The sequence below is a fragment of the Nuphar pumila genome, chromosome 1 (assembly GCF_984573655.1).
Source record: "Nuphar pumila chromosome 1, dmNupPumi1.hap1.1, whole genome shotgun sequence".
In the NCBI taxonomy this organism is placed as follows: domain Eukaryota; kingdom Viridiplantae; phylum Streptophyta; class Magnoliopsida; order Nymphaeales; family Nymphaeaceae; genus Nuphar; species Nuphar pumila.
Genome location: NC_143249.1, coordinates 13302835 through 13326566, shown reverse-complemented (window position 1 = coordinate 13326566; position 23732 = coordinate 13302835). Strand labels below are relative to the sequence as shown.

The 23732-nt window shown below is 38.3% G+C and overlaps 3 protein-coding genes and 1 pseudogene across 6 annotated transcripts; all 4 read left to right on the top strand.

Annotated features, from left to right (window-relative positions):
* Positions 1-5883: 5883 nt before the first annotated feature.
* On the top strand, positions 5884-6310 carry LOC149848022 (uncharacterized). Its single transcript, XM_090010229.1, has one exon. The coding sequence runs from the start codon at positions 5948-5950 to the stop codon at positions 6206-6208; it is 261 nt and encodes an 86-aa protein (XP_089866355.1). The 5' UTR covers positions 5884-5947; the 3' UTR covers positions 6209-6310.
* Positions 6311-16149: 9839 nt separating this feature from the next.
* Positions 16150-17928, top strand: LOC149848021 (pentatricopeptide repeat-containing protein At4g39952, mitochondrial pseudogene; annotated as a pseudogene).
* A 26-nt stretch (positions 17929-17954) lies between these two features.
* Positions 17955-18401, top strand: LOC149848020 (putative pentatricopeptide repeat-containing protein At3g11460, mitochondrial). Its single transcript, XM_090003027.1, has one exon. It carries the CDS (start codon positions 17955-17957, stop codon positions 18399-18401), a length of 447 nt encoding a protein of 148 aa, XP_089859153.1.
* Positions 18402-20129: 1728 nt separating this feature from the next.
* LOC149848019 (6-phosphogluconate dehydrogenase family protein) lies at positions 20130-23102 on the top strand. Of its 4 annotated transcripts, none has more exons than XM_090010204.1 (2): positions 20130-21188; positions 22979-23102. In XM_090010204.1, the coding sequence occupies exons 1-2, from the start codon at positions 20153-20155 to the stop codon at positions 23035-23037; spliced, it is 1095 nt and encodes a 364-aa protein (XP_089866330.1). In that variant the 5' UTR covers positions 20130-20152; the 3' UTR covers positions 23038-23102. The 4 variants fall into 4 exon arrangements, with proteins under 4 accessions (XP_089866330.1, XP_089866321.1, XP_089866344.1 ...); XM_090010195.1 differs by lacking the exon at positions 22979-23102 and adding an exon at positions 21515-21775; XM_090010218.1 differs by lacking the exon at positions 22979-23102 and adding an exon at positions 21388-21775.
* The last annotated feature ends 630 nt before the right edge of the window (positions 23103-23732 follow it).

Below are 23732 nucleotides of genomic sequence, written 5' to 3'. Positions count from 1 at the left end.
GACAATGAAGAGGACGATGATCTGAATCTTGGTGAGGATTAGCTTTATCTATTGAATTTATTTCAAACGAAACTCTTTGTATATGTTCACTTGTAACAAATTAAAATTTGGCGGGGAAATTTTGTTTCACTTATAACTTGTGTTAAATTTGCTTCACCTACTTTGTATTTGTATTATTTTTGTGTACTTTATTTTTTATACACAAGATATATAAATTGTATAACGAGAAATTTTTTCTCGATATTTATATTTCAAACAATTTTTTTTTATTTTTTTTTTATTTTTGTGGTAGATTAACGATGGATAACATCCGTCGCTAATTAGTATCGGCTTCCAATTTAGCGACGGATTAGGGACGAATATTTATCCGTCGCAAAACTGAATCGGCCGATGTTTTGCGACAGATTGTAATCCATCACAAATTCGTCGCTACAATAGCAATGGAATTAGGGACGAATGTGTATCTGTCGCAAAACCAAATTTCTACGGATTAGTGACGGCCTAACGATGAATCATGACATTTGCTAATCCGTCACAAATTAACGACGAAAGTAAAGAAAGATATGTTCCATTGCTAATTAGCGACTAGAAAATTATGATGAAAGTTATCCATCGCTAAACTATTTAGCGATGAATTTGCGACGGATTAGCGATGGATTACATCTGTCGCTAATCTGCAGATTTCTTGTAATATTATTTTTTAATACATATAAAATTATTTAATATTATTTTAAATATTTTGTAATATTATTTTAATGGATTTAACATGTGTCACATTATGATTGATATGTAATATTTTTTAATTAATTTTTTGTCAATTTAGAATGATTCACTTGAGTATGCCTATTCACCTGAATCGTTCACCAAATGATACGGGCCGATATCGATGCTGACAACATTGCTATGCAGCTTTGCAGCACATCTGCTGGCATCTAGTTTCTCTTTGCTGTAAACAGTTTCCCCTAAGATATGTTTCAGGTCAGTGATAATCTAGAACTTCTTGGATTTCCAAAATTCCTGTTACTAATGGAAATGCTGATTTTTTTCTAAAAATATGGATTTCTCATAGGGCTACAAATGGATCAGATATGGTCGGATATCTGATCTAAGTAAAATATAGATCCTTTAAGTAAAATATGAATGTGCATTTGCGTCGGACTCGGTTCTGTTCAATCGGGTTACTTTCGGATTTGGGTCACAGCATTTTAAGTCAGATCAGGAATTGATCCTAATCAAAATCCGACCAGATTGCATTTTTCATATGTAAATAGCTTGTTTTCATTTTTTTTTAGTATTCAGTGTTACCACATGTATTTTGGATTCAAATATTCAACCTTACCTCCTCAGATCTGATTTGGATTTGAAACTGGATTTGGATATACTGTTTATGTTTCAGATTCAGATTAAGATCTAGCAAGATCTGCCCCGAATCCTTCCCGTTTGCACAGCCTTCTGTCTCATCAACATTCTTCCTAGATTAAGTATTCTTTATTCCTACTAAAAAAGGAATTCGAAACAAAATCCCTAACATTATGGATTTTCTGTTTTTATCCAAATGTACCAGATAGAGCATACTGCAATTCTGCAAAGTTTGGACACGCAAACTCATTCAATGTACTTAAAAAAGTAACCTACCATTCAATGTTTGAAAACTGGACTGGACCTGCCGGGTTGGACCGGTTCAACTGAAAAAGATAAAATTTGATGAACTGGCTAATATATATATTTTTGTATAGGCAAGCTGGGATTAGGCAGACCCCTACCAGATATCTCTTATGCCCCATGTGGCAGAGGGATTCGAACCTGGGCCTTCAGCTTGGCACAGGACCCCACTTACCACTTAAAGGATACCACCTGGGTGGTGAACTGGCTAATATTTTGATTGCGTGTGCTTTTGATAACTTAAATTATTAGTTTGTTGATTTTGTTGAAGTATGTCACTGTCCTAATAAAACAAAACAAATAGGTTGCTCATCTGGTAAGAACGACTTGTGAATGTCACTAAGTTGATGGGATGTCACAAGTTCGGAACCCATGGATGGCATCCCTTGCCGCAAAGATGAAGATGGGTGTACTCTCCGGTGGGCAGTGGAGACCCCAACGGTTTTACCAACACGAGAGGCCAACCAAATGTGTGGTTGGTGATGGTTGAGGATGGGGGTAAATTAACCAATATATGGCCTGAGGCCAGCCAAGTTAGGTGCACTCTGGGATTATCCAAAAAAAAATAAAAAATAAAAATAAAAATAAATACATCACTGACTGAATTTGGTAGACCTTTTTTTTATTTATTACTCAAAGAAACTCTACCCAGCATCAAGACTTGATCGTGCTGGCTCAGCCTGTCATAGGGTCAACCTGTCGGCAGCATAAAACTTTGAGGCTAGGACCCCTGCTGCCCCAGGGCCTATGTTCGGCATCGGCTTGCTTAGAAAGGAGACGTTCATGTGAATCGAACCTTGACCGCCTTTCTAGCTAGCGGCAAGGGCCTACCCCACTAGGTCAAACGCCCTTGGGGCTGAATTTTGTTGATTTATAATTTACTTAGAGAAGCTTTCATATATAGCTGCCTAAGTTGTGGAGATTTTACATTTAACCACCTGTCCATTAAAATTTATTAATAAGGACCTAACTTATCTAGAAATTGTTTTAATAGGTGCTTCAGTTTGCTATATATATATATATATAAGTTGGCAAGAACATAGCAAAACTCCATTTAAAACATGTTCCCTTTGAAGAAAACTTCGAAAATGAAAAAAAGTAATTGAAACTCCATCTTTTCCAAAAAAATGACAAAAAATGTGTACTTTTAAAAGAAGCCTTTAGAACACGAAAATTTATATTTAAACAAATGCTTTTAAAAAAAAACTACATTGCGTATCCAATTGGATTGGATCTTCGGTTTGAATAATAATGACTTTTGAATTTGAATCTCATTGTTCCTATATTCTAATTTGTTTCCCATACTAAAATCTCATGTATATGTTCATTTTTTTACCCCGTTTTGTAAAATTAAAACCAAATTAAATCCTCCATACGTATTGATTGTTTGTTTGTTTTTTTCAAATCATTCTTTTATTCTGTTTTTCTCTGCTGTCTTTCCGAATGTGAGACCTTTCAAACCCATACTCATTTGTGGTTTGAATATCGAATTTTTCCAAAATTGGATTTATTATTAGGATTTTTGTTTTCAGTATAAATACTTTAATATGGAGTTTTTGTAATCAGAGTTGGAAGATGGAATTATACTTTAGGTTGTTGGTGAGAGAGAAAACGACATAATTTTCAATTCAGAATGGGCGACGGTGGAAACCGTAGCGCTTAGCCCCATGTTTCGCAATTACCCGGATCTTCTTGTAAAATTGCAGGCCAATTCCTCGTCGGTCTAATCGCCGCTAATGTATTATCTTTCCCATTCCCTTTATAAAGTAATTGGTTTACCATTTTCCCTAAAAAAAAAAAGATGAGTGGTTAGTGGTTTTTTATTTTTTTAGGTATGTTAGAAAATGCAGACTTGTTTTGTTATAAATATAGTTTTATGTATTTATTACATTATGTTTTTGCCCACGAGGCTCTGCTCATTCGGTAGGTGCAATTTGTGAGTCTCACCAAGTTAACGGAAGAAACTACCGGAGGTTTTTCTTGCTGCAAGTTGGAAGTTGGGTGTACTGCCCAATGGATAGGAGTCTATAACGCTGGTTAACTAACAGAGCAGCTCGTGACTCTGTTAGGTTTGGCTTGTCACAAACTTGTTCATGATCGATTTGTATTATAGTTTGAAAACTCGCCGACCGAGTCAACCCGGTGACTTTACTGTGTCAATATCCAGTACAACTCTTCTGTGTACAAAACTCGGCCTAGTCATGTGCTGACTCGACCCAGTCAACTTAGTTTTAGCATGACTCAGCCCAGTTTGCCCATGACTAAGCCAAGTCATGCATATATATATATATATATATATATATATATATATATATATATATATATATATATATATATATATATATATATATATATATATATATATTAAAGGACTAAGCCAAGCTTCAGGTTGGCTCCAGTAAACATGAACACTAGCCGAGTTACAAGCTCAATCCGCTAGTAAATGAGTCGAGCCCAAACATGCCCTGCTATGTTCCATTCAGGATAATTCAATTAGGAGAGAAAGATTTTTTTTTTTTTCGTAATCATACACAACAAAAAAAAGATTACCATTTTTAGCTTTAGTAAGCTGTATTCAAAAACCATGTGCTTTGCTTTAACTTTTGTTTCTATTGGTTCTGTTTTTTCTATTGACTGGTGCTGGTTACACGGGCATATGGTTGCTTCTTCTTGGCCATCATCAAGAGGAGCATATCGTATCTTGTTAGCTACGGGTATTAAAAATGTCCGGTTGAAAGCAGACATTTGGGATGTTCTCTCTCTCTCTCTCTCTCTCTCTCTCTCTCTCTCTCTCTCTCTCTCTCTCTCTCTCTCTCTCTCTCTCTCTCTCTCTTATTGCATACTATTCCCCGGGGTTTGTTAAATATTCTTTTGTTCAAATCACATGGTCTTCCATTCTTTGTTTTTTTTTTAAAGGCAAGCTGGGGTTAGGCAGACCCTGCTTACCACGTGGTCTTCCATTCTTCATGCATAAAGGATCATCACTTATCACTTTATGCACATGATATTAGGCAGACAAGTTTGCATGCTTCACTTAGTAATAGTGTGGCACAATCTACTTACCTCTCTCCTCTCAAATCTCAAGCCTTGCTCTTAGAGCAAACCAATGTTGTCAGTATGGGTATCGGCTCTAAATCGTTTGGCCACTGATCCAACTGTATCGGGGCTGGTACTGATACTCAACTGAATACTTTGTATTGGTCAAAAAATATTAATAAATTATTACATGTCAATCATAGCATGACACGTTTTAAAATCATTAAAATATTTTAAAATAATATTACTTTTTTTGGTGTTTTTTTATATTTATTAAAAAATAGCCGATTCAGGCTTGCTGCGTTTCAAATTTCTCCACCATTAAGCAATTATTCAGTGACCAACCCCAAATTTGAGAGTCTTACGGAGCAAAAGCCAAACCATGTCCCCACTTTTCCTTTTAATGCATTCAGAATCTTATGCGGGTTTATGATGTGTTGAAAAAGTTGGATTCCCACCCTCTCAAGTAGGGAATCGACCCATTAGTCTGTCCCAAGCATGATGAAAAAGCGGTATATGTCAGCTGTCAACTTTGGTGCATACCTAGAGGTTAGGTGATTTATTTATTATACAGTAATGATGTTTTAGATACATGGATATTTTTATTTGATTTGGCTGCTCAACCAGGTTTGACTAGGCCCCGATTTACTCTTGGCTAGTACTGAAGGACTTGTAATGAATTGAAAGAACTTGTGCAAGATCTACCGGCAGGTTTTTTTTAATAAGTAAGCTGGGGTTAGGTGGACCCCTCCACCAGTAATACAAAGAACCGTTGGGTTTCGAACTTGCAACGTCCCAACACAAGGTGACATGCACTGAGATCTCCTACCAAACAAGCAGGGCCTCCATTGGTTGCCTGCAGGTATTTACTTTACTAGGATATTAACATGCTGTGATTGTACTTCTCTAACAGCATTTAATAAGTACATTTAAGGCTCAATGTTACGATACTAGTGCCCTCTTTATTGTGGTGACCCATCAAACCAAATTAGTTGCCGGATTGCAGTGTATACAAGTAGGGCCTTTGATCACGTGAACCAACAGTTTGCAACATCTCTTCCCTAAACACAGGTCCAGATTAAAGGATCAATGAAGATGCCTCCAACATGACATGTGGATCTCCCATGGTTCTCTGAGTGGTAGTCATATTCCAAACCATGCTATGCTTCATTTAAATGCATGCAACCCAATAACTCCACCATTGTGCATCAACAAGTGGTCATACCTCAGAGCTTCTTGGCAGACTCCAATGGAGAAGTGCAGATCATTTCCAGAGTACTCTTCTTTCTCAGGGAGTTTTGGGTACAAAAGCTGCAGATCAAATTCTTACAGTTTCAATGGGCCTAGCAGCAAGAACGAGTTCTCAACGTCGGCCGATCCCGAACTGAAGAGGAAGAGGAGGGTTGCTTCCTACAAGGTTTATGCCATGGAAGGTAAGATCAAGGCTTCTGTGAAGAACAGTTTCAGGTGGATCAAGAGCAAGTACACAGAGATCAAATATGGGATTTGAAATTTCCGAGCCACATCTGTGCCACCAAAACAAGATGTTCCCATTTTATGCAACTGTGTGTTGTTGTTAAGAGAGCACTGTTAATCAGAACATATATATATAAGTAGAGTCATCAAGATTTGTGTAAATCATCTCTCTCTCTCTCTCTCTCTCTCTCTCTCTCTCTCTCTCTCTCTCTCTCTCTCTCAGTGGTAGATAAAGAACAACCCCTTTAGTTATTGCTGTCTTCCTGATATTGAGGGGTTAAGCAAGCCAGTGTTCATTATGCTTTTTTATCCCACTTCTTGATAACTCCAGCTGACAGGCCTGAATAAGCCGTCCAGACTCTAGAGTATGTTTGGATGCAACAAAAATTCCCAAAATTTTCTGTATTATCGAGTTTTCTACTACAAATAAGAACATTGAGTCGCTGGAGATCATTTTTATGGCATCAGCGGACACCATCGGGTGGCCTGTTCGTACTAGGAAAATCAAGAAATTAGGAAATTTGAGGGTTCTACTGGAATTTAGGTATGCTTGGCATCATGGAATGCAAAGCTAATCACAAACTCCCCACCTTCACACAAGGATAGTAATAGCAATCTCGTAAACATGAAAAAATTTTGGTACTGATTTGAGGTTCATGTCTGATTATGTGTTCATTAACAAGGAATGTACATAGACGGCCGTGTCTATGAGCAGCAGCTCTCTGGCTTGGCTCACTTGTGCCCGTTTGCGCTTGTAAAGAAGGCTTGGTGCATCGTGTAGATTACCAAGACAAGTATAGATTACCAACGGGGGCTGGGAGCATTGCTAATATGTGCTCATTAACAAGTAATGTAGATACTATAGGCACTCACACCATACTTTTTTTTTAATGATGATTGATGAGGAACTCTTGCCGGGTCGCTTAATGAGTCCACCCCACGCAAGGTAAATAAACCCTAGGTGAGGTCACTGACACCCAAGTCCTTACGGAGTCCACCAATTAAGGACACCTGCACACCCGTGGGAGTCGAGCCTAGAATGAAGGGATCAGTACCTTCACCCCAGACCCACTGAACTCCTACGGAACTTCTTGAGTAGTTTGTTGTGGTACCAAAAGTTTGAAGTTTTGGCAACTGCACTGAGAGAGAGAGAGAGAACATGTGTTCCTCAACCATTTGTGATATTTCCTCATTCATTTTGCCATGATGTGAAACATAAGCTGCATTTTGATCAATATTACCAACTCAATCCACACTTCTGCCTAGAACCAACCCAAACCAGGTTGGTGAGGTAGGTTCAATTTTTTTCAGAACTTTGTAGGATTTTTTTTGCAAATTGGTCCCTGCCTTATAGCCGATTTGTAAAATAGTCCCTGCCTTGCATTTTGTAAATCAGTCCTAGCCTTTCTCATCACTATTACAGATTATTTTGCAAATCGGCTGTAACGCAGCTGATACCAGTTTGCAAAAAACCCTTAAAATTAACCCAATCTGAGTACTCGACTGTATAGGGATTGGAATTTAGATTTACCCTAAGCTGAACTCTGTCCACCTTCGCTCATTGACAACCCCAGTCACTTGTAACATCAGCAATCACAAGGGAGAAACCAAAAGCTATTGTTATTGATCATAAGAGTTACTCAAACTTTTACACGATTTAAGGGTGGAGCATTCTTTAGGCCTTGTTTGTTTCATGCAACTTAATTACATGGGACAATGCGGAGTTGGCAACCTCCTGATGTAATGCTTTTTCACCATGAATGAAATAAACATCAAATCATCATGGTGAAAAAGTGTCCTGCTGGCACCAGTGAGGCCCTGTGTTCTTACCAGCAATCACTTTTTTATAAGTAAATCAATTCATACGCCTCTTGTGAAAGCTTTCACGTGAAAACCTTTAACACGGGTTGAGATGACAGTACTTTTTAGAAATCATTGCTCACTCCCAGGTAAAGCATTTCCAAGAGAATGAAACAAAAGAAGCCTTAATGAAAATCACAATCACAAACTTGTACTTTCTCATGTTTCACTAAACGTGAGAAAGTGTTACCAATGCGGGTTCTTTTTGTTTGGTAGGAGCTGTGAGTGCATCTCCCCTTGTGTTGGAACGTTGCAAGTTAAAAACCAATGGTCCGTTGTATAACTGGTGGGGTCTGCCTAACCGCAGCTTGCCTATCTAAAAAAAACTTGGGAAAGTGTTATGGTTGTGACTTGCAATCACAGAAAGCAAAGAAAATCCAAGAATCACAGGGTGTTGCAAACATGTTTGGCTCACAATGGTTCAGAATGAAGCTAGCCTCAAAATGGTTTTGGTTGGTTGGGTCAAGTTGAAATAAATATGGTTTATGAACCTAGACCCAGACTTGACCCAACCAAATTCTTGTAGGCTGGATTAGGACTCAGATTTGGTCAGGATCTGGCCAACCCATCAAGCGTTATTAACTATAAATAAGTTTTCTTTTTTTTGGAAGAAGACAGTATAAGTTTTATTAAGGATGATAAAGATCCAGTGATAATCTTTTTGGGCCAAGTTTTGAATAATGCGCCATGCACACCCTTTTTCACCCATGATTCAAAATCCGCTATCGGGTAAAACTGCATTAAAAAAGAAGAAGATTGGAGTGTGTAGATGCAGCTAGTTTTTTTTTATGTTTCGAATCAATTTTTTACAAATCAAGCCCAACAAATGTGTTGGGCATGATCCATTTGCTAGGAACCAGCTGTTGTATCAAGAAAATTGTGGGTCATTGATCTTTTACATCCATCAAAAACCTATTTTGTAATCTGGCGATCCAAAAGCTAATTCCTACTAAAGAAACCATGTGAATCCCTTCTATAAGGACAGATGAAAAAATAAAAATAAAAAACTAATGCTGTCCGCATCCTCCCAAAGTTAAGAAGAATCGTTTCCTCTACTTCTTAATCATGTGAGTAGTGCACTGGTTTTTGTACTTGTTATAAAAATAGATTGATGACTAACTTTTTTTTTTTTTGGAAAAATAATTTTAAGAAACACGGCTAAAGTTTTTATTTTATTTTTTGAAAGGCAAGCTAGGGTTAGGCAGTTATTATTCGACGTACAACTAGGGTTTTGAACCTGCAACGTCCCACCACAGGGAGACTAGAACTGACAGCTCCTACCAACCATGCGGAGTCGCACACGTAAGTTTTCTATATTGCTAAAAATACACTTAAATTTATTCATTGTTAAATAAAAACACATTTTCGTTATTTTAACTTGGGTTGTCCCTAGTCCAGGTTTAGTTAATAGGACAAAGTTATTGATTTACCTTAACAATAATATTTTTTATTTAAAGAAATCAAAAGTACATATGAAATTTTGCCAATAATAAAAACGCACCTAAGTTTTGGTAATTGCAACGCACGTTTACCGAAAATTTTGATGGATGAAAAAATTTAGGTGTGTTTTTTAGTAATATTAAAAACTTATGTTTTCTATTATCACCCCAAACTTAGGTGCATTTTTTAATTATTTTCTTTTGTTTTGATAGGCCAGTGGGAGGATAACCCATTGGAGCATAAGACCCTTTGGTGATGATAATGCCTTAGGGATGGCAGTGGACCGGGGGTCGGGGCTGGAGGACAAGGTCTCCACTCCCTTTCCGTCTTAAAATTTTGCCTTTCACCCCTGCACGGGTTTTGATTTTAACCTTTATTCCGGTTCATTTTCCACTTCATGTCCTCCATCCTCGGTTCAAACGGGGAGAGGCAGAGTGAGGTCCCGTTTCTCCAGTCCTTTTGCCTTCTGCCAGTATCGCCTTCCATTCCACTGTTAGAGGGAAGGAGAAGAGAGAAATGGGAGCTTGCGTGATTCGTTAGAAAAAAGCAAGGAGAAATGAGAGATTCGAAAAAGGGATTTTATATATATATAAGATTTTATAATATGTATAAAAATATAATAATAATTTTCTTAACGATGGAACAGGGAGAGGCAAGGTGGGACGAGGGCAAGAGTAAGTTCATCCCCACATGGGTTTTGATTTTAACCCCATCTTGGGTCTATTCCCCGTTTCATGTCCTCCATCCTTGGTCCAAACAAGGTGAGACTGGGCGGAGCCCCATTTACTCCCTGTCCACTGCCATTCCTGGTCCTACCCATCTAATTATCCCAGTTGAATGAGCAATTTGTGGCAAATGCAAGTCAAGGAATTCAGGGGACATATGGAATGATGTTCAAAACGTGTGGGCGTTATTTTGAATTCTCCAAAACAGAGAGAGGGTTTAGGCTATGCCTTGGAACTGGTAAATCTTTTCTCATAAAATTTGATTACTCATGTCATATGAAAAGCATGGGGCGTACAACTATGAAAAAATTCACCACCATTTTTTCTCCAAACATTTCATATATACGGCTGGCCAAATCGTACAAAAGCAGGAAAATCTTTCATACAGCAGTTGGAATAGTACGAGAAGATTCCATTTTTTTAAATTTTACAAAGAATTTCCCATTATACAAACTTCGACTTAATCAACAAAATGGAACTCCCACAAGTCATTTATTTGGATAAAGGGCTGTCAACCGGTCAGGTATCTGATCTATTTGGGTGTACCCAAACCCGCTTAAATAACTAGTTGTTCAAATTTGGGTCCGGGTTTGGGTTTGGCTTTGTCTTGTCAAAAAATAAAATTTTGGTCCAGATAATTTAACGAGCTTACTTTTGCTAAAACTACAAATAAAACACTGAGTCAAGCCAGGTCAGGTAAGATATTGGAGAAAAATCACAACACAAACCCCACTCACATATTACTCGAGTCAGGTTCATGCCGATCCAAATAATATTGAAGTCAGCATTTTTCGTGCCCATATTCGAGAATTCAGGTTCAGGTTGAGTCGGGTAACATGTTTTCAGTATCGTATCGGGAGAAAATAAATATGATTCACCCCTGAATTGGCTATTTTTTAATAAATATTGTTTTTTTAATATTCTTTTAATGGCTTTAACATGTGTCACGTTCTAATTGACATAATATTTTTAAATTATTTTTTGGCAGATTCAAAATGATTCACTTGAGTATTGGTATCGGCCGATACACATGAATAGTTGGCTAAACGATTCAGGGCCGATACTGATATTGACAACATTGGTCGGGTACTCAATACCATTATGACAAAGTTTAAAATGACAATTTCTCGACAGTAAATTTCTTGAGAGATTTTCAACTTTTTGAATATTTCTCGAGTTTTTTTTCAGAAAAATCTTGAGAATAAATAAAAAAATCTAATAAATTCTTAAAAAATCTAAAAAATAAAAAACAAATAAAATAAACTAACTAAATTTTACATTAAAAAATATAAAATCTATTTTCAATCCCACTAACCATATCTAAAAACTATCAAGCATCAAATAAGTATCAAACATGTACATCAAATGTACTTTCATTCAAATAAGTATCAAGCATCAACTAAATCATCATACATTAAGTATCAATAATCAAGTATCAAAAACAAAAACAAAATGACCATAAGTTTATGAAAAAATACACATAATAATGATTCAAGTTTATACAAAAAAAAATTATTCAACTGCTATTAACTAAGAAATCAAAAGTGTCTTCATCAATTCCTTGGTCATCAATGCTTTCATCCTTCTCTTCTTCATCTTCTATTTTCTCTTCTTCATTCATTTTTTTAACTGAGCCATATGCAAATGCATCAATGTCATCATATACAATGGGTCGAGAATCTTTTACTTTTTTTTTAATTGAAGTCTTCTTCATGTGCATGTTCATGCACACGTAAACTAAATCAGTAAGAGTTGTTGGCTCAAGATGATTTTACTTTTTGGTATGTGCCGCTTCAAATGCACTCCAATTTCTTTCACATACATATGCACTGCATGGTTGACTAAGTATTTTAATTGCTATATTCTGCAAAATAGAAACATTTGCTTCACTCATCTCTCACCATATATCTGATGAAAACAAAAGCAAGTAATAAAAAATTGATAATATATTTGAAAATAAAAGTCAAAATTGAAACTTACGTAGATGTGCAGTACAGAGAAGAGATATTGTAATCTCATTAAAGATCTTTGGATCTTTGAATGATAATAAGTCAAATATGAAGCAAGCTCATTCTTTTTTTCTTTCATATTCACCATTTTTTTTCAGCATTTTCTTAAATCCTTCCATGATTTTGGTGTTCATCTTCACAAGACCATTATAAAAAAATTATGGATTTAAATACTAAACAACAACATATAAGTCACTTCTCAAGTTGACCTCCCATCGACTATCAATGATGTCACATATTTGTAGATACTTAACTACTCGACATTTATAAAAACTTTTTATTTCTTCTTTAATATGATTTATACCTTCATACAAGTAAGATATGGTAGAACCATCCTCATCTACCATCCTCAAAAGTTTTATAAGTGGTTCTGTTGTTGCTATTATTTCTCTTTCATTTTCTCAAAACTCCTCTCCTTGTATAATATCAGTAACATATTTGCCTTTTGCTTTCTTACCATTTTCTAAATTTTTTCATTCAGAAGAAGCAACCAAAAACCTCGTGCTTATCTTTCATTTTCAATATAGATTGCAAACCTAAAAAATTAGTAGTAAAACGAGTAACTCCAAGCCTTTGTATATCTTTATCATTTGTATAATTTCTCATAAGTTGCAAAATTAATTATGATTTATATATGAAGCTTGTAATCCTTTTTGCATCTAATGATGTATGAGAGAAATTAGGCAATCTATTACAATCTTCAAGTATTAAATCAATACAGTGTGCAACACAAGATAATGTAAAAATATGAGGGTATCTTACCTCTAATGCAGCCCTTGCTTTCAATTAATTTGAGTCATTATATGTCACAAATTGAACTACCTTGGCTGATCTAATTTTTTCAATAGTAGTTGATATGCTCCTCAATATATTCACCAGTTTTGGTCTTTTAGCATATTTGGATTTCAAAAATATTGTGCCTTTAGGGAATGAAGACAAAATATTTATGCGTGAACGATTTTTCTTATTTATCCATATATCATATATTAAAGTGTATCCTGATATCGACCATGAATTTTTGACCTCATCAATAAATGTTACAACTTTATCTTTTTAGGTTTTGAAGCAATTTTGTTCTAACTGTTTCACTACTTGGAGAGGTATAACCAAGTCCACACTTTACAATGGCATTAATCATCTCCTTAAATGCATTATTTCTAGCTAACCTAAAAGGTAAATTATTCATGATAACACATTTTGCTACACATATCTGTATGTTCTTTCTCTTTTTTCTTTATAAAAGCATTTAAAGTACTTCATTGATCCATACCTATACTTGGAGAAGTAAAAGAAATTCTTATAGAAGTAGAATTTGAGCCACTTCCAATAGAAGACAAATAACTTGTGAGTTTTGATTTTTTTAGTTATGGCGTGGACTCTAATTCATTAATTGAAGACAATACTAGATGTTTTGCATATGATGTTACACGCTCACATGCAACAACATCCTTATTTGGTATGCCTGCAAGATGATACTTAAATCTTGTTATTCTCCCATGAAAGTCTACCTTATAATAATTGTAAAGTAATCAACCATTTGATTGTAGTGTAGCATGGATTCGTAATGCATCTTTAGGTCTTCCCATATTTTTTCTTATATAGAACACATCAAAACACTTTAAAACATATCAAATATTTAGCAAAATATATCAAAAAAGAACATTTTGCATATTTTAATCAAAACTGCACATTTTCATAGCCAAATTTGTACTTATTGCAAAGATCCCTGGAATGTGTTTTGGGATGACACAATTGGCACACCTTAAAATATAACGTTTTGCCAAAATGATGATCAGCACATGAGACAAATCATAAAATTTTCCCGTTTAAATTACCTCATGAAATTTCTCATGTTGGTTTGGATGTATAATTTGCTGGCAATGTCAATACTTTCAAAGCTTCTCCACGGTGACTACCTTTATTCTTGGGATGGTGAAAATATTAGGAGTAATCAGCTCATCCTTACAAGAAAATATTGCACTTTCAAAAGAGATGCTTATGGTATAGACAACAAATCATGCAATTTTATATTGTTTTCTTTTTGTGGCTTTAACTTGTAAATTCTGATCAAAACAGGCACAAGTTCATCTAGAATGATAGTTGAGGATTTTTTCTTGTAGGGTGCTACCAGTAAAAGGATCAAGATTGATTTTATATATAGAAAGAGAAGAAAACAATATCAATTTATCCAGCCAAGCATCTATAGGACGATCAAAGATTTCCTTAATTTCTTCTTGTAGGGTAAAACTATGTTTTTTCTTCATTTTTTTTCTATAGGGCAGGGAGTTGATCAAACTACTGATATTGTTGCACTGAATGTCTTGCTTTCACATGCTAAGGTCGTAATACCTTATACTGTTGCACTTAATGTCTTGCTTTCACATGCTAAGGTCGTAGTAACCTCCCAAAGTGGATGTTTCTTGCTTGTCTCCAAAATCTATGTGGGCTTGCTTGAGTGTGTGTATTAGATTACACTACCCACAGGTTCATTGCTTTGTGATTACAATGGATATGCATTAGTCATGAAGAGTGGACAACAAAGTCAACTCCTTGTAGGGTTAGAGGGCCCTCAACCTTCTTGCAATCGACATATAACAAAACCTACCCCTTGCAGATGTATTTGTTCCTAACACATGCCGGTCGATAGATTAGGAGCATCATTTTGTATGACAACAACAAAAAAATTATGTTAACCAATTGTAAACTCTATGCTACAAATGGTTCTACTATGTCATTTTCTCAAGTGAGATGCATCTCATCACAATTTGATTCTTACTTACCATGTGAATACAACTTTTATGCACCATAGGCATAATTCAAGCAAAAAGAGGATAAAAATGCTTGTTAGAGCAAAAATAGATGCCCAATTATTAAAATCTGTCAAAGACCACAGTTGCTACAAGAATCCTACACAATCACCAACGGGGGTGCTCAACTTGTTTGGTAAGAGCTGTTAGTGCACGCCACCATCTGTTGGGACGTTGCAAGTTCAAACCCCAACAGTATGTTGTGTAACTGGTGAGGATCAAATTAACCCAGCTTGCCTATAAAAAAAAATGAATCCTACAAAATCGAGAACAAGCAATTATTGTCTTTATTACATAGAAAAAAATTCATACCTTGTTTTAGAAGCAGGAAGAAAAGAGAGTCCCACTCCAAAAGGAAGAACAAAACAAGACCCACGATCAGTTGTGCCCCATAAAGAAAGGAACAAGAACCAAATTGAAGGGTTGGCATGTATTGCTCTTGTAGAATGGATAACTGGATATTGTAAGTAACTGTATTACTAGAGAACCGACAAATAATGAGGAAGAGAGAGAGAGAGAAATGAACTGATTGAAGTCGCTAGCTGTCGCCCCTTGCAACAGAACAAAGTATTTGTGTTTTTTGTAAACTTAAGGTTTTTAGAGTTTTGAAATCGTGTAAAATAAAAAGGGTAACAAACATATTGCGATAATATCACGAGAAAATGTCACAAAAAAATCTCGTGAGATTTAGCCGTTTAAAACGTTCAAAGTAATTCTTGCATTTTTTTTCACGAGATTTTCGTAAATATCACGATATTTGTCACTATGCTCAATACGAGCCCGACCCATTGAAATCCCTACATTTGGACTTTTTTTTTTTATAGGCAGCCCTATATCAATAATTGGAGAAAGCAAACTTCAAGTGTGAAAGCCATGCTATTTCTCAAAACCAACCAACACAGACCAATACTCTACTCTATTCAACAACCGCGTCACTGCAGCGTGCCTACTTCCTCCCTCTTCTTACACCTCATCTCCCTCTTGATCTCCATCTCCGACCTTCCTTCCCTTCTGCGAGTTCATTCGACGATCATCTCCACCGGCCATTCTAACAACGCCTTCTTAACAGCCAAACTCATCTCCGTTTACTCCGATTTCAATGGCACAAAAGTTGCTGCCCAACTGTTCGACTAAATGCCCCAACGAGATACCTTCTTGTGGAACTCCATCATTAAGACCCATTTCTCCAATGGCTTGTTCGAGGACACCCACCATTACTATTACGAGATGCGCCTCTCCGGTGCCCGGTTGGACCACTTCACCTTCCCCATGGTCGTTGCCGCCTGTGCAGAGCTTTGTGCTCTGCAAGAGGGAAGAATTGTGCATGTGATCGCCTTCAGGTTGGGTATTTTGGGTACCAATCCTGTAGTTTTCTCTTTTTTGATGTATTTGTATGCGAAATGTGGGAGAATGAGCGATGCCCAACGATTGTTTGACGAAATGTCTGTTAGAGATATCGTCCCTTGGACGGTGTTGATTGTGGGCTATGTTCAGAATGGGAATAATGTGATGGGATTGGATTTTTTCCGACTGATGTTCTCAAACGGAGAGAAACCCAATTTTAGAACCATAGAGGGAATTCTACTAACATGCACAAATTTGGGAGCAATGTATGATGGGAAGTGTTTACATGGATTTTTGTTGAAGAATGGAATTGGGTGTTTGCCTTCTGTTCAATCTTCACTCTTGTCGATGTATTGCATGTGTGGAAGTGGTGGGGACGCTAAGTTGGCCTTTGGTGAATTGTATAAAAAATATCTCCTCTCTTGGACTGCGATTATTGGAATTTATTCGTGAAATGGGTGTGAAGCCGAATGCATTGAACTATTTCAGAAGATGCAGGTTTCAGGCATCCGGCCGGATGGAATTGCCATCAGCTGCTTGTTAATGGGTTGCCAGAGCATGTGCCAAGGCATGACCTTTCATGGGTTGGTTATCAAAATAGGCCTTGAATTTGAAACTTTACTTTGTAATTCTTTGGTATCCCTTTACTGTAAGTTTGACCATCTGGAAATTGCACGCCAGGTTTTTTATAAAGCACCTCAAAGAGATAATGAATCTTGGAACTGTATGATTGGTGGGTATGTCTCAAAAAACTTGAATTTAGAGTCGATGGAGTTGTTTAGGAAAATGCAATGTGCAGGACTGAATCGGGATTCAGATTGTTTAGTTATTCTACTTTCTGCTTGTTCACAGATAGCAGCTTTGCGTGAAGGCAGGTGCATTCATTGCCATGCAATCAAAAGATCCATGCACGAAGCAGCTTCACTGGGGAATATGCTTGTTGACGTGTACTCAAAGTGTGGAGATTTAAGCACTGCCAAGCTTGCCTTTCGCATGATGGACAAAGATGTTGTCTCGTGGAATATCATTATTTCAGCTTACTCTGGTTGTGGGCGCAGTATCGATGCAATTTCTCTGTTTGGCCGAATGCAATTTGAGAATATGAAACCAAACTCGGTGACGTTCATGAGTGTCCTTCCAGCTTGTTCTGAGATTGCAGCTCTACAATTTGGAGAATGGATACATGGTCTCATCAAGAAAATGGGACTTGAATTTGGTGAGCCTCTGTACACTGCTCTGATCGATACGTATGCAAAGTGTGGGAAGCTTGGTGCTGCTAGAGAGTTGTTTGATGTGATGCCTTGTAGAGATGTTATCTCCTGGAATGTCATGATTTCGGCATATGGAATGCATGGATATGCCGAAAACTCATTTCAATTATTATCTGAAATGCAGGAAGCCAGTGTTAAACCAAACAGTGTTACCTTTCTTTCCATCTTATCTGCATGTAGTCATGCTGGCATGGTCTCTGATGGGATGTACTATTTTAGTATGATGGAAGCTTTCTCTGTTATGCATACGGTTAAGCACTACGCTTACATGGTAGACTTGGCCTTGCTGGTCCCTTAAGTGGAGCTCTAGATCTTATCAGGTCCATGAAATGTGCTCCTGATGGTGCTGTATGGGGATCTTTGCTAGGTGCTTGTAGACTTCACAACATCATTGATTTAGCACAGCAAGTAACAGAGGAACTCTTAAAGTTGGACCCTGGAAATGATGGTTATTATATTTTGATGTCGAACTTGTATGGCTCAGCTGGAAGATTCGAAGACCAGCTGCAGGTGGGAGAGATGATGAAAAAGAGAAGTGTGAGAAAGAGACCCGGATGGAGTGCAGTGGAGATCTTTGGAGAGACCATCGTTTTCTTGGTGGGAGATGCGTCTCACCTGCAGTCTGAGTCAGTATGTGCCACTCTCGGGTCTTTATTAAAGCATATGGAGGACTTAGATATGTTTTTTGTAAGGAGCATGTATCTTACAGGAAATATTTTGAGGTCTTTCATGGCTTTACTCCAAAGAGGTGATGTTGGGGAGTGGGGTTAGCCAATATAAGGGAGGGGTGCTTGAAAAATCAATAAAGGAATGGTGGTAATAATTTGCCTACATAAATTCGGCTTGAATTTTGGTTGGTTGGTTTATTGTGAATTTGCATATTTTACTTGTATTTGGTTTTTGTCCCTTATGGATTTCCTTTGGGTGTTGATGGTGTTATGCACCACACAGCAGTTCATGACAAGATAATTGCTTCTGCTTTCTTTTCCTCGGACTCCATTGCCTAAAATTCAAAATGCTTTACTCGTGTTGAGTTTCAAATCTTAACTTGTACGATAAGGAATGGTTTCATCTCATGTGACTAGCTTCCCACTCTCTCAAATGCAAAGCGTATTTTTTTAAGATTCAGCATTCTTAATATAAAAAATAAGTAAAGTACATTTAATTAAGAAGAAAATTATCATATAAACAATGGGCTATTTGAGTTGTGAGGCTCAATTCTCTCACACGGAGGGAGAGTGTTTGCCACCTTTTTATTTTTGTAAGTTTTTAGTTCCTTTGTTTTTCGAATCTAATGGTCCAATGTTTTTTCCATGGAAAGGTTTAGATTTGTTTAAACGAGTTCATTGCCACTCCTAAAATCAATGCCTAAAAAGTTCAATTTCATTATATGGCTTGTTTATTTGTTTTTAAGTCTGTCCGTGGCTTTAAGAGGTGGGCCATGTAAGACATGGTGGTCGTGGAGCCCCACCACATATAATAACGTAAACCAGACTTATCTTAAATCAATTGATATAAAAGCGTCTTATCGTAAAACAGGTCCTCCTGGTTTACATCACGGTCCCACACAAAGGTCCAAGGTGTTTGCATGGTTGAACTCCCTCGATTGACACAACATAATCTCACGAGGAAGGGAGTCTCTATTGAGAGTATGTGCCATCTGCTCAAGGACAATGAGTCCTCAGGCCACCTCTTTTTCTTCTTGTGAATTCTTCCAAGCCATTTTCAAGGCCCCTTCCAGGTCGAACCCGAATCCTTTGCTGGGGACCTTCTTCTTGGCTCTGCGGCCTTCAACCACCATAAGCATATGTTGGTTGATTTTGAGTTGGTGGGCAGTATGGTTACAGAGAAACGCACGGATTTTTCGAGAACACTATTTCTTTTCCTGAATTGTTTAACTCTTCTGTAGATTGAGTTCTCCTCAACCGTTTCATCTTATGGCATTAATGAATTTACCTCCTCCTAACCAGCGGGGGGGGGGGGGCTCCGCTTGTCTGGCAGGAGCAGTTAGTGCACGTCACCTTGTATTGGGACGTTACAAGTTCGAACCCCAAAGGGTATGGTTGTATAACTGGTAGGGGGTCTGCCTAACCCAGAGAGAAAGTGGAACTTGTGGGTGCACTAAGTTGCAACCTAGGTCTGATCAAAGGATATGTTTTATAATTACCGAATAAAAAATGAGGCAGATACCTCATGAGTTTACCTTTCATTTTCATCTGTTTGAAACCCACTCTGTGTTAGGGTGTCTTTCGTATCTTATTATCGCTCATTTTTTCACTGAAGGATTTGATTGGCTTTGGGCTTTTGTTTCATTGAAAATTTTTTCCATGGAATTCCACTCTCTGTACACCAAACCTTTCAAATTCCATGAAATTTTTAAGCCAGAAACTTTGTGACTGTGGTGGGACAGGGAGCGACCAAATCCAAACCCTCCCCAACTCAACCACGGGCCATAAACTCTCGCAACCCAAGACCCAACTCCTTCCCTAACCCATACTAAGGCTGCTAATACTTCCCTGCTGATGTTCCGAAGCGGTATCCCCACTCGTCTGCTACTGAACAACTCCTACTGCAGGACGCCGTCGTGCTCTCACGTCCGCCCCTCTCTCGCCACCGCCCGCCTCTCTTCCTCCTCCTCCTGCTACATGGCCGACCCCAGCCCAATCCACCCGTCCACCACCAAGATCGGCTGGGTCGGCACCGGCGTCATGGGCCGCTCCATGTGCGGCCACCTCCTCTCCGCCGGCTTCTCCCTCACCGTCTTCAACCGCACCCCCGCCAAGGCCCAGCCCCTCGTCGACTCCGGCGCCTCCCTCGCCGACTCCCCCCTCGCCGTCGCCGCCGTCTCCGACGTCGTCTTCACCATCGTCGGCTACCCCTCCGACGTCCGCGAGGTCGTCCTCGGCCCCTCCGGCGTCCTCCGCTCCCTCCGGCCCGGCGGCGTCGTCGTCGACATGACCACCAGCGAGCCCTCCCTCGCCCGCGAGATCGCCGCCGCTTCCTCCGCCATCGGCTGCTCCGCGATCGACGCCCCCGTGTCGGGCGGCGACCGGGGGGCGAGGACGGCGACGCTCGCGATCTTCGCCGGCGGCGAAGAGGCCGTGGTCCGGCGGCTGGAGCCGCTCTGGGCCTGCATGGGGAGGGTGAACTACATGGGGGGCCCGGGGTTGGGGCAATTCGCGAAGTTGGGGAACCAGATCACGATCGCGACGACGATGGTGGGGCTGGTGGAAGGGATGGTGTACGCCCACAAGGCCGGGTTAGATGTGGGCCTGTATCTGGAGGCCATCTCCGGCGGGGCGGCCGGCTCCAAGAGCCTGGAGCTCTACGGGAAGAGGATACTGAAGAGGGATTTCGAGGCGGGGTTCTTCGTGAACCATTTCGTGAAGGATTTGGGGATCTGCTTGAGGGAGTGTGAGAAGATGGGGCTCGCTCTGCCTGGCTTGGCGCTGGCGCACCAGCTGTATGTGTCGCTCAAGGCTCATGGGGAGGGGGATTTGGGCACCCAAGCTCTGATTTTGGTGCTCGAGAGGCTCAACAACACACAATTGGGTGAAGGTGTGCAGTAGATCTTCTCTTTTCTTTGATTTTTTTAGCTTGTTTCCATTTGCTGGGTTTAGTTGTGAGGTTGTATCATGATTTATGAATAAAAAGTGAATCAAATGGCTGTTTGTTGGTGCATGGGTATTTGGTGTTTTTTGATTCATCAAGCATGGGAGATAAATAAATAAAACTTGTTTTGGTTTGATTAGAACAGGAGGTGGAATGTGATTTTTAGTGAACAAGTGAAATGGGAGAGTGGGCTATGAATTCATGATAGCCCTGGCCCCATGGTTTCGATCAGCGTTCTTGCAAATTGATTTCTTCCCTTTGATTATGTGAAGAAGATCCAGACAGACCCCAGACTGTACTGCATAGGGAAGGGTATATCATAGAGAGACGGCGGATGAATGCTTTTGAAATAAATCGCAGAACAGTGTTTCATCTTCATTATATGAAAACGAATGGCAGGTGATTTGAAATGTTGTCATGGAGAAGTTGGAGAGAGACTGTTCTGTGATCGTTTCACTGTTACTCATGGTTGTTAAACAGCTTCTTAGTTAATCAAATGGGGGTTACCCCATATTCTCATCTGATTTCAGTTTATATGAATTCAAGCCACAAAGGTGTTGAGGTTTTGGTTGTGTTTTTTTTGTGGTCGATGTGAGGACTCTTTTCTAGCTGACCACCAAATTGTGGATCCTGAGACTGCTAAACACCGAGAGAAATGGCACATTTCCTGTGGTATGTCCTTAGTTTGATGAGGCAGACTAACTCATTAACGTTAGGAGACTAAAATTGCATGTGCCCCTGCGATTTAGAACAATCATTATGGGAGGATTTTAGAGATTGAGGAAAGTAATATGGCTGCTGGCATTCTGATAACTTGCCAACAGGGTTATTTTGGGCAGTCAAACACTTATGTGCTGCTAATGCTTGGTTGGTTTACCATGGATAATCCTGTATATTCCGTCTAGTCTAATCATACACATCCAAGTATCAACAAATAAGTGTTTTCCTTCTCTCTAGAATCTTGATTGATTTTGTAGTAGTATGCCTTGGATATCAATTATTTATGTACTTTGCGCACATAGCACAAAAAGGAAAAGAGCAATATATGCTATATGTAAAAGCTGCATAAAAGTTTTGATATATTACAAATATCATGGTTTCATTGTTAAAAATGATACATAGCAATATATTCAGATTTAGTACCAATATCTCAAAAAAAAGGTGCCATTTAGTTTGTTTACTCATTTGTGTTATTTATATTCATCTTTGTATGATCTTAATTTATTAAAAAGTTGTCTTTGGCAAGATTTTATGAAGAGAACAATAAATTGAATTGAAAAGCTCTTGGGGAAATCGTAGCCTTTTCAACAAAGCTTGCAGGTTATCTTTGTGTATGTCTCATATGGTATCCTGATAAATTTGGAACCATACAGGATATGTTTTTCCTTATATTGAAGTTTCAGACAGTGCCTAAATCTCTTACTTTTAAGATAACCATTGGTTATGTTTGTTGGAAACTGTCATAGCTACAGGTTGGATATTCAGCTGAAATTCGCTTCTTTGGTATGATTTAATATGTCCATTCTGTATTCGATCAAATAAATGGTTGGGTTGCTATGGATGTTTTCGAATGTGAATTTGATTTAAAAAAAAACTAATGTAGTTACTGATCTGATACATTGTCCTGTGAAAAATAAGCCTGCCTATTTGCTGCCGTTTGTGAAGTTATTGAATTTTATCTCCAAATCTCTTTTACGTTCACTATTAACTTCAAATAATCCCTTATTCTTGTGCAGCTGGAAGTGCATTAAGTCTGCATCATCAATCATCATGTCACTACTCTCAAAATATATAGCAAGGGATCAACTATTTCAGATTTTGAGTTTGAATCTAATTAGTTTAGGCTTCTCTATCACTAGTAGATGGTTAGGTAACTTTAATGATGGTAATGATGCAAACTAATTTCACAAATTGAAGTCAAAACCGAATTGCAAGGATCAAATATCACATGCACCATGCTTTTGGGTTGTGAAACTAAAATTGAGAAACCTGTTTTCTGAAGCTAAATCAACAAAGACTCTACAACTTAAGTCTTTTCCCCACCTGCTGCTGAATGCAAGGACCCAATGAAATGTAAGTAAGGGTTGAATGAGATAGCTGGATGGTTAGGTTGCACTAGTCCTGGGTTTGAATCCCATGGGGTCATCCACCATGATGCCTATCAAAAAAAGAAAAGAAATGGCACTTAGCTGGTGTTGACATGCGTTTTGCTTTCAAGAGACTCAAAATATTGCAACAAATGTCAGTTTTTTTTATTTTGGGGGCGGTGGGGGGGTAGATTTAGCATGTTGATTGAGTCTCTCCTTAATCTGACATAATTCAATGTAGGGCAATCAGATTGAGACATAGAAATCGGTACAGGTGAAAAAAAAAACTTTTATCCAATCCAAATCCAATTAACTATATGCTCTAATTGGGTACTCTTTTCATTTTGAATGTAAATTTAAAACTGCATCTGACCTATTTATCCGAAAAAAAAAAGAATCTTAG

Excerpts from the sequence above, each read along its gene's own strand:
- LOC149848022 (XM_090010229.1), top strand. The coding sequence starts at position 5,948 with ATGGAGAAGTGCAGATCATTTCCAGAGTACTCTTCTTTCTCAGGGAGT.
- LOC149848020 (XM_090003027.1), top strand. The coding sequence starts at position 17,955 with ATGAAATGTGCTCCTGATGGTGCTGTATGGGGATCTTTGCTAGGTGCT.
- LOC149848019 (XM_090010195.1), top strand. The coding sequence starts at position 20,153 with ATGTTCCGAAGCGGTATCCCCACTCGTCTGCTACTGAACAACTCCTAC. Across the intron at positions 21,189-21,514 it reads CAACACACAATTGGGTGAAG|AAGATCCAGACAGACCCCAG; the intron begins GTGTGCAGTAGA and ends GATTATGTGAAG.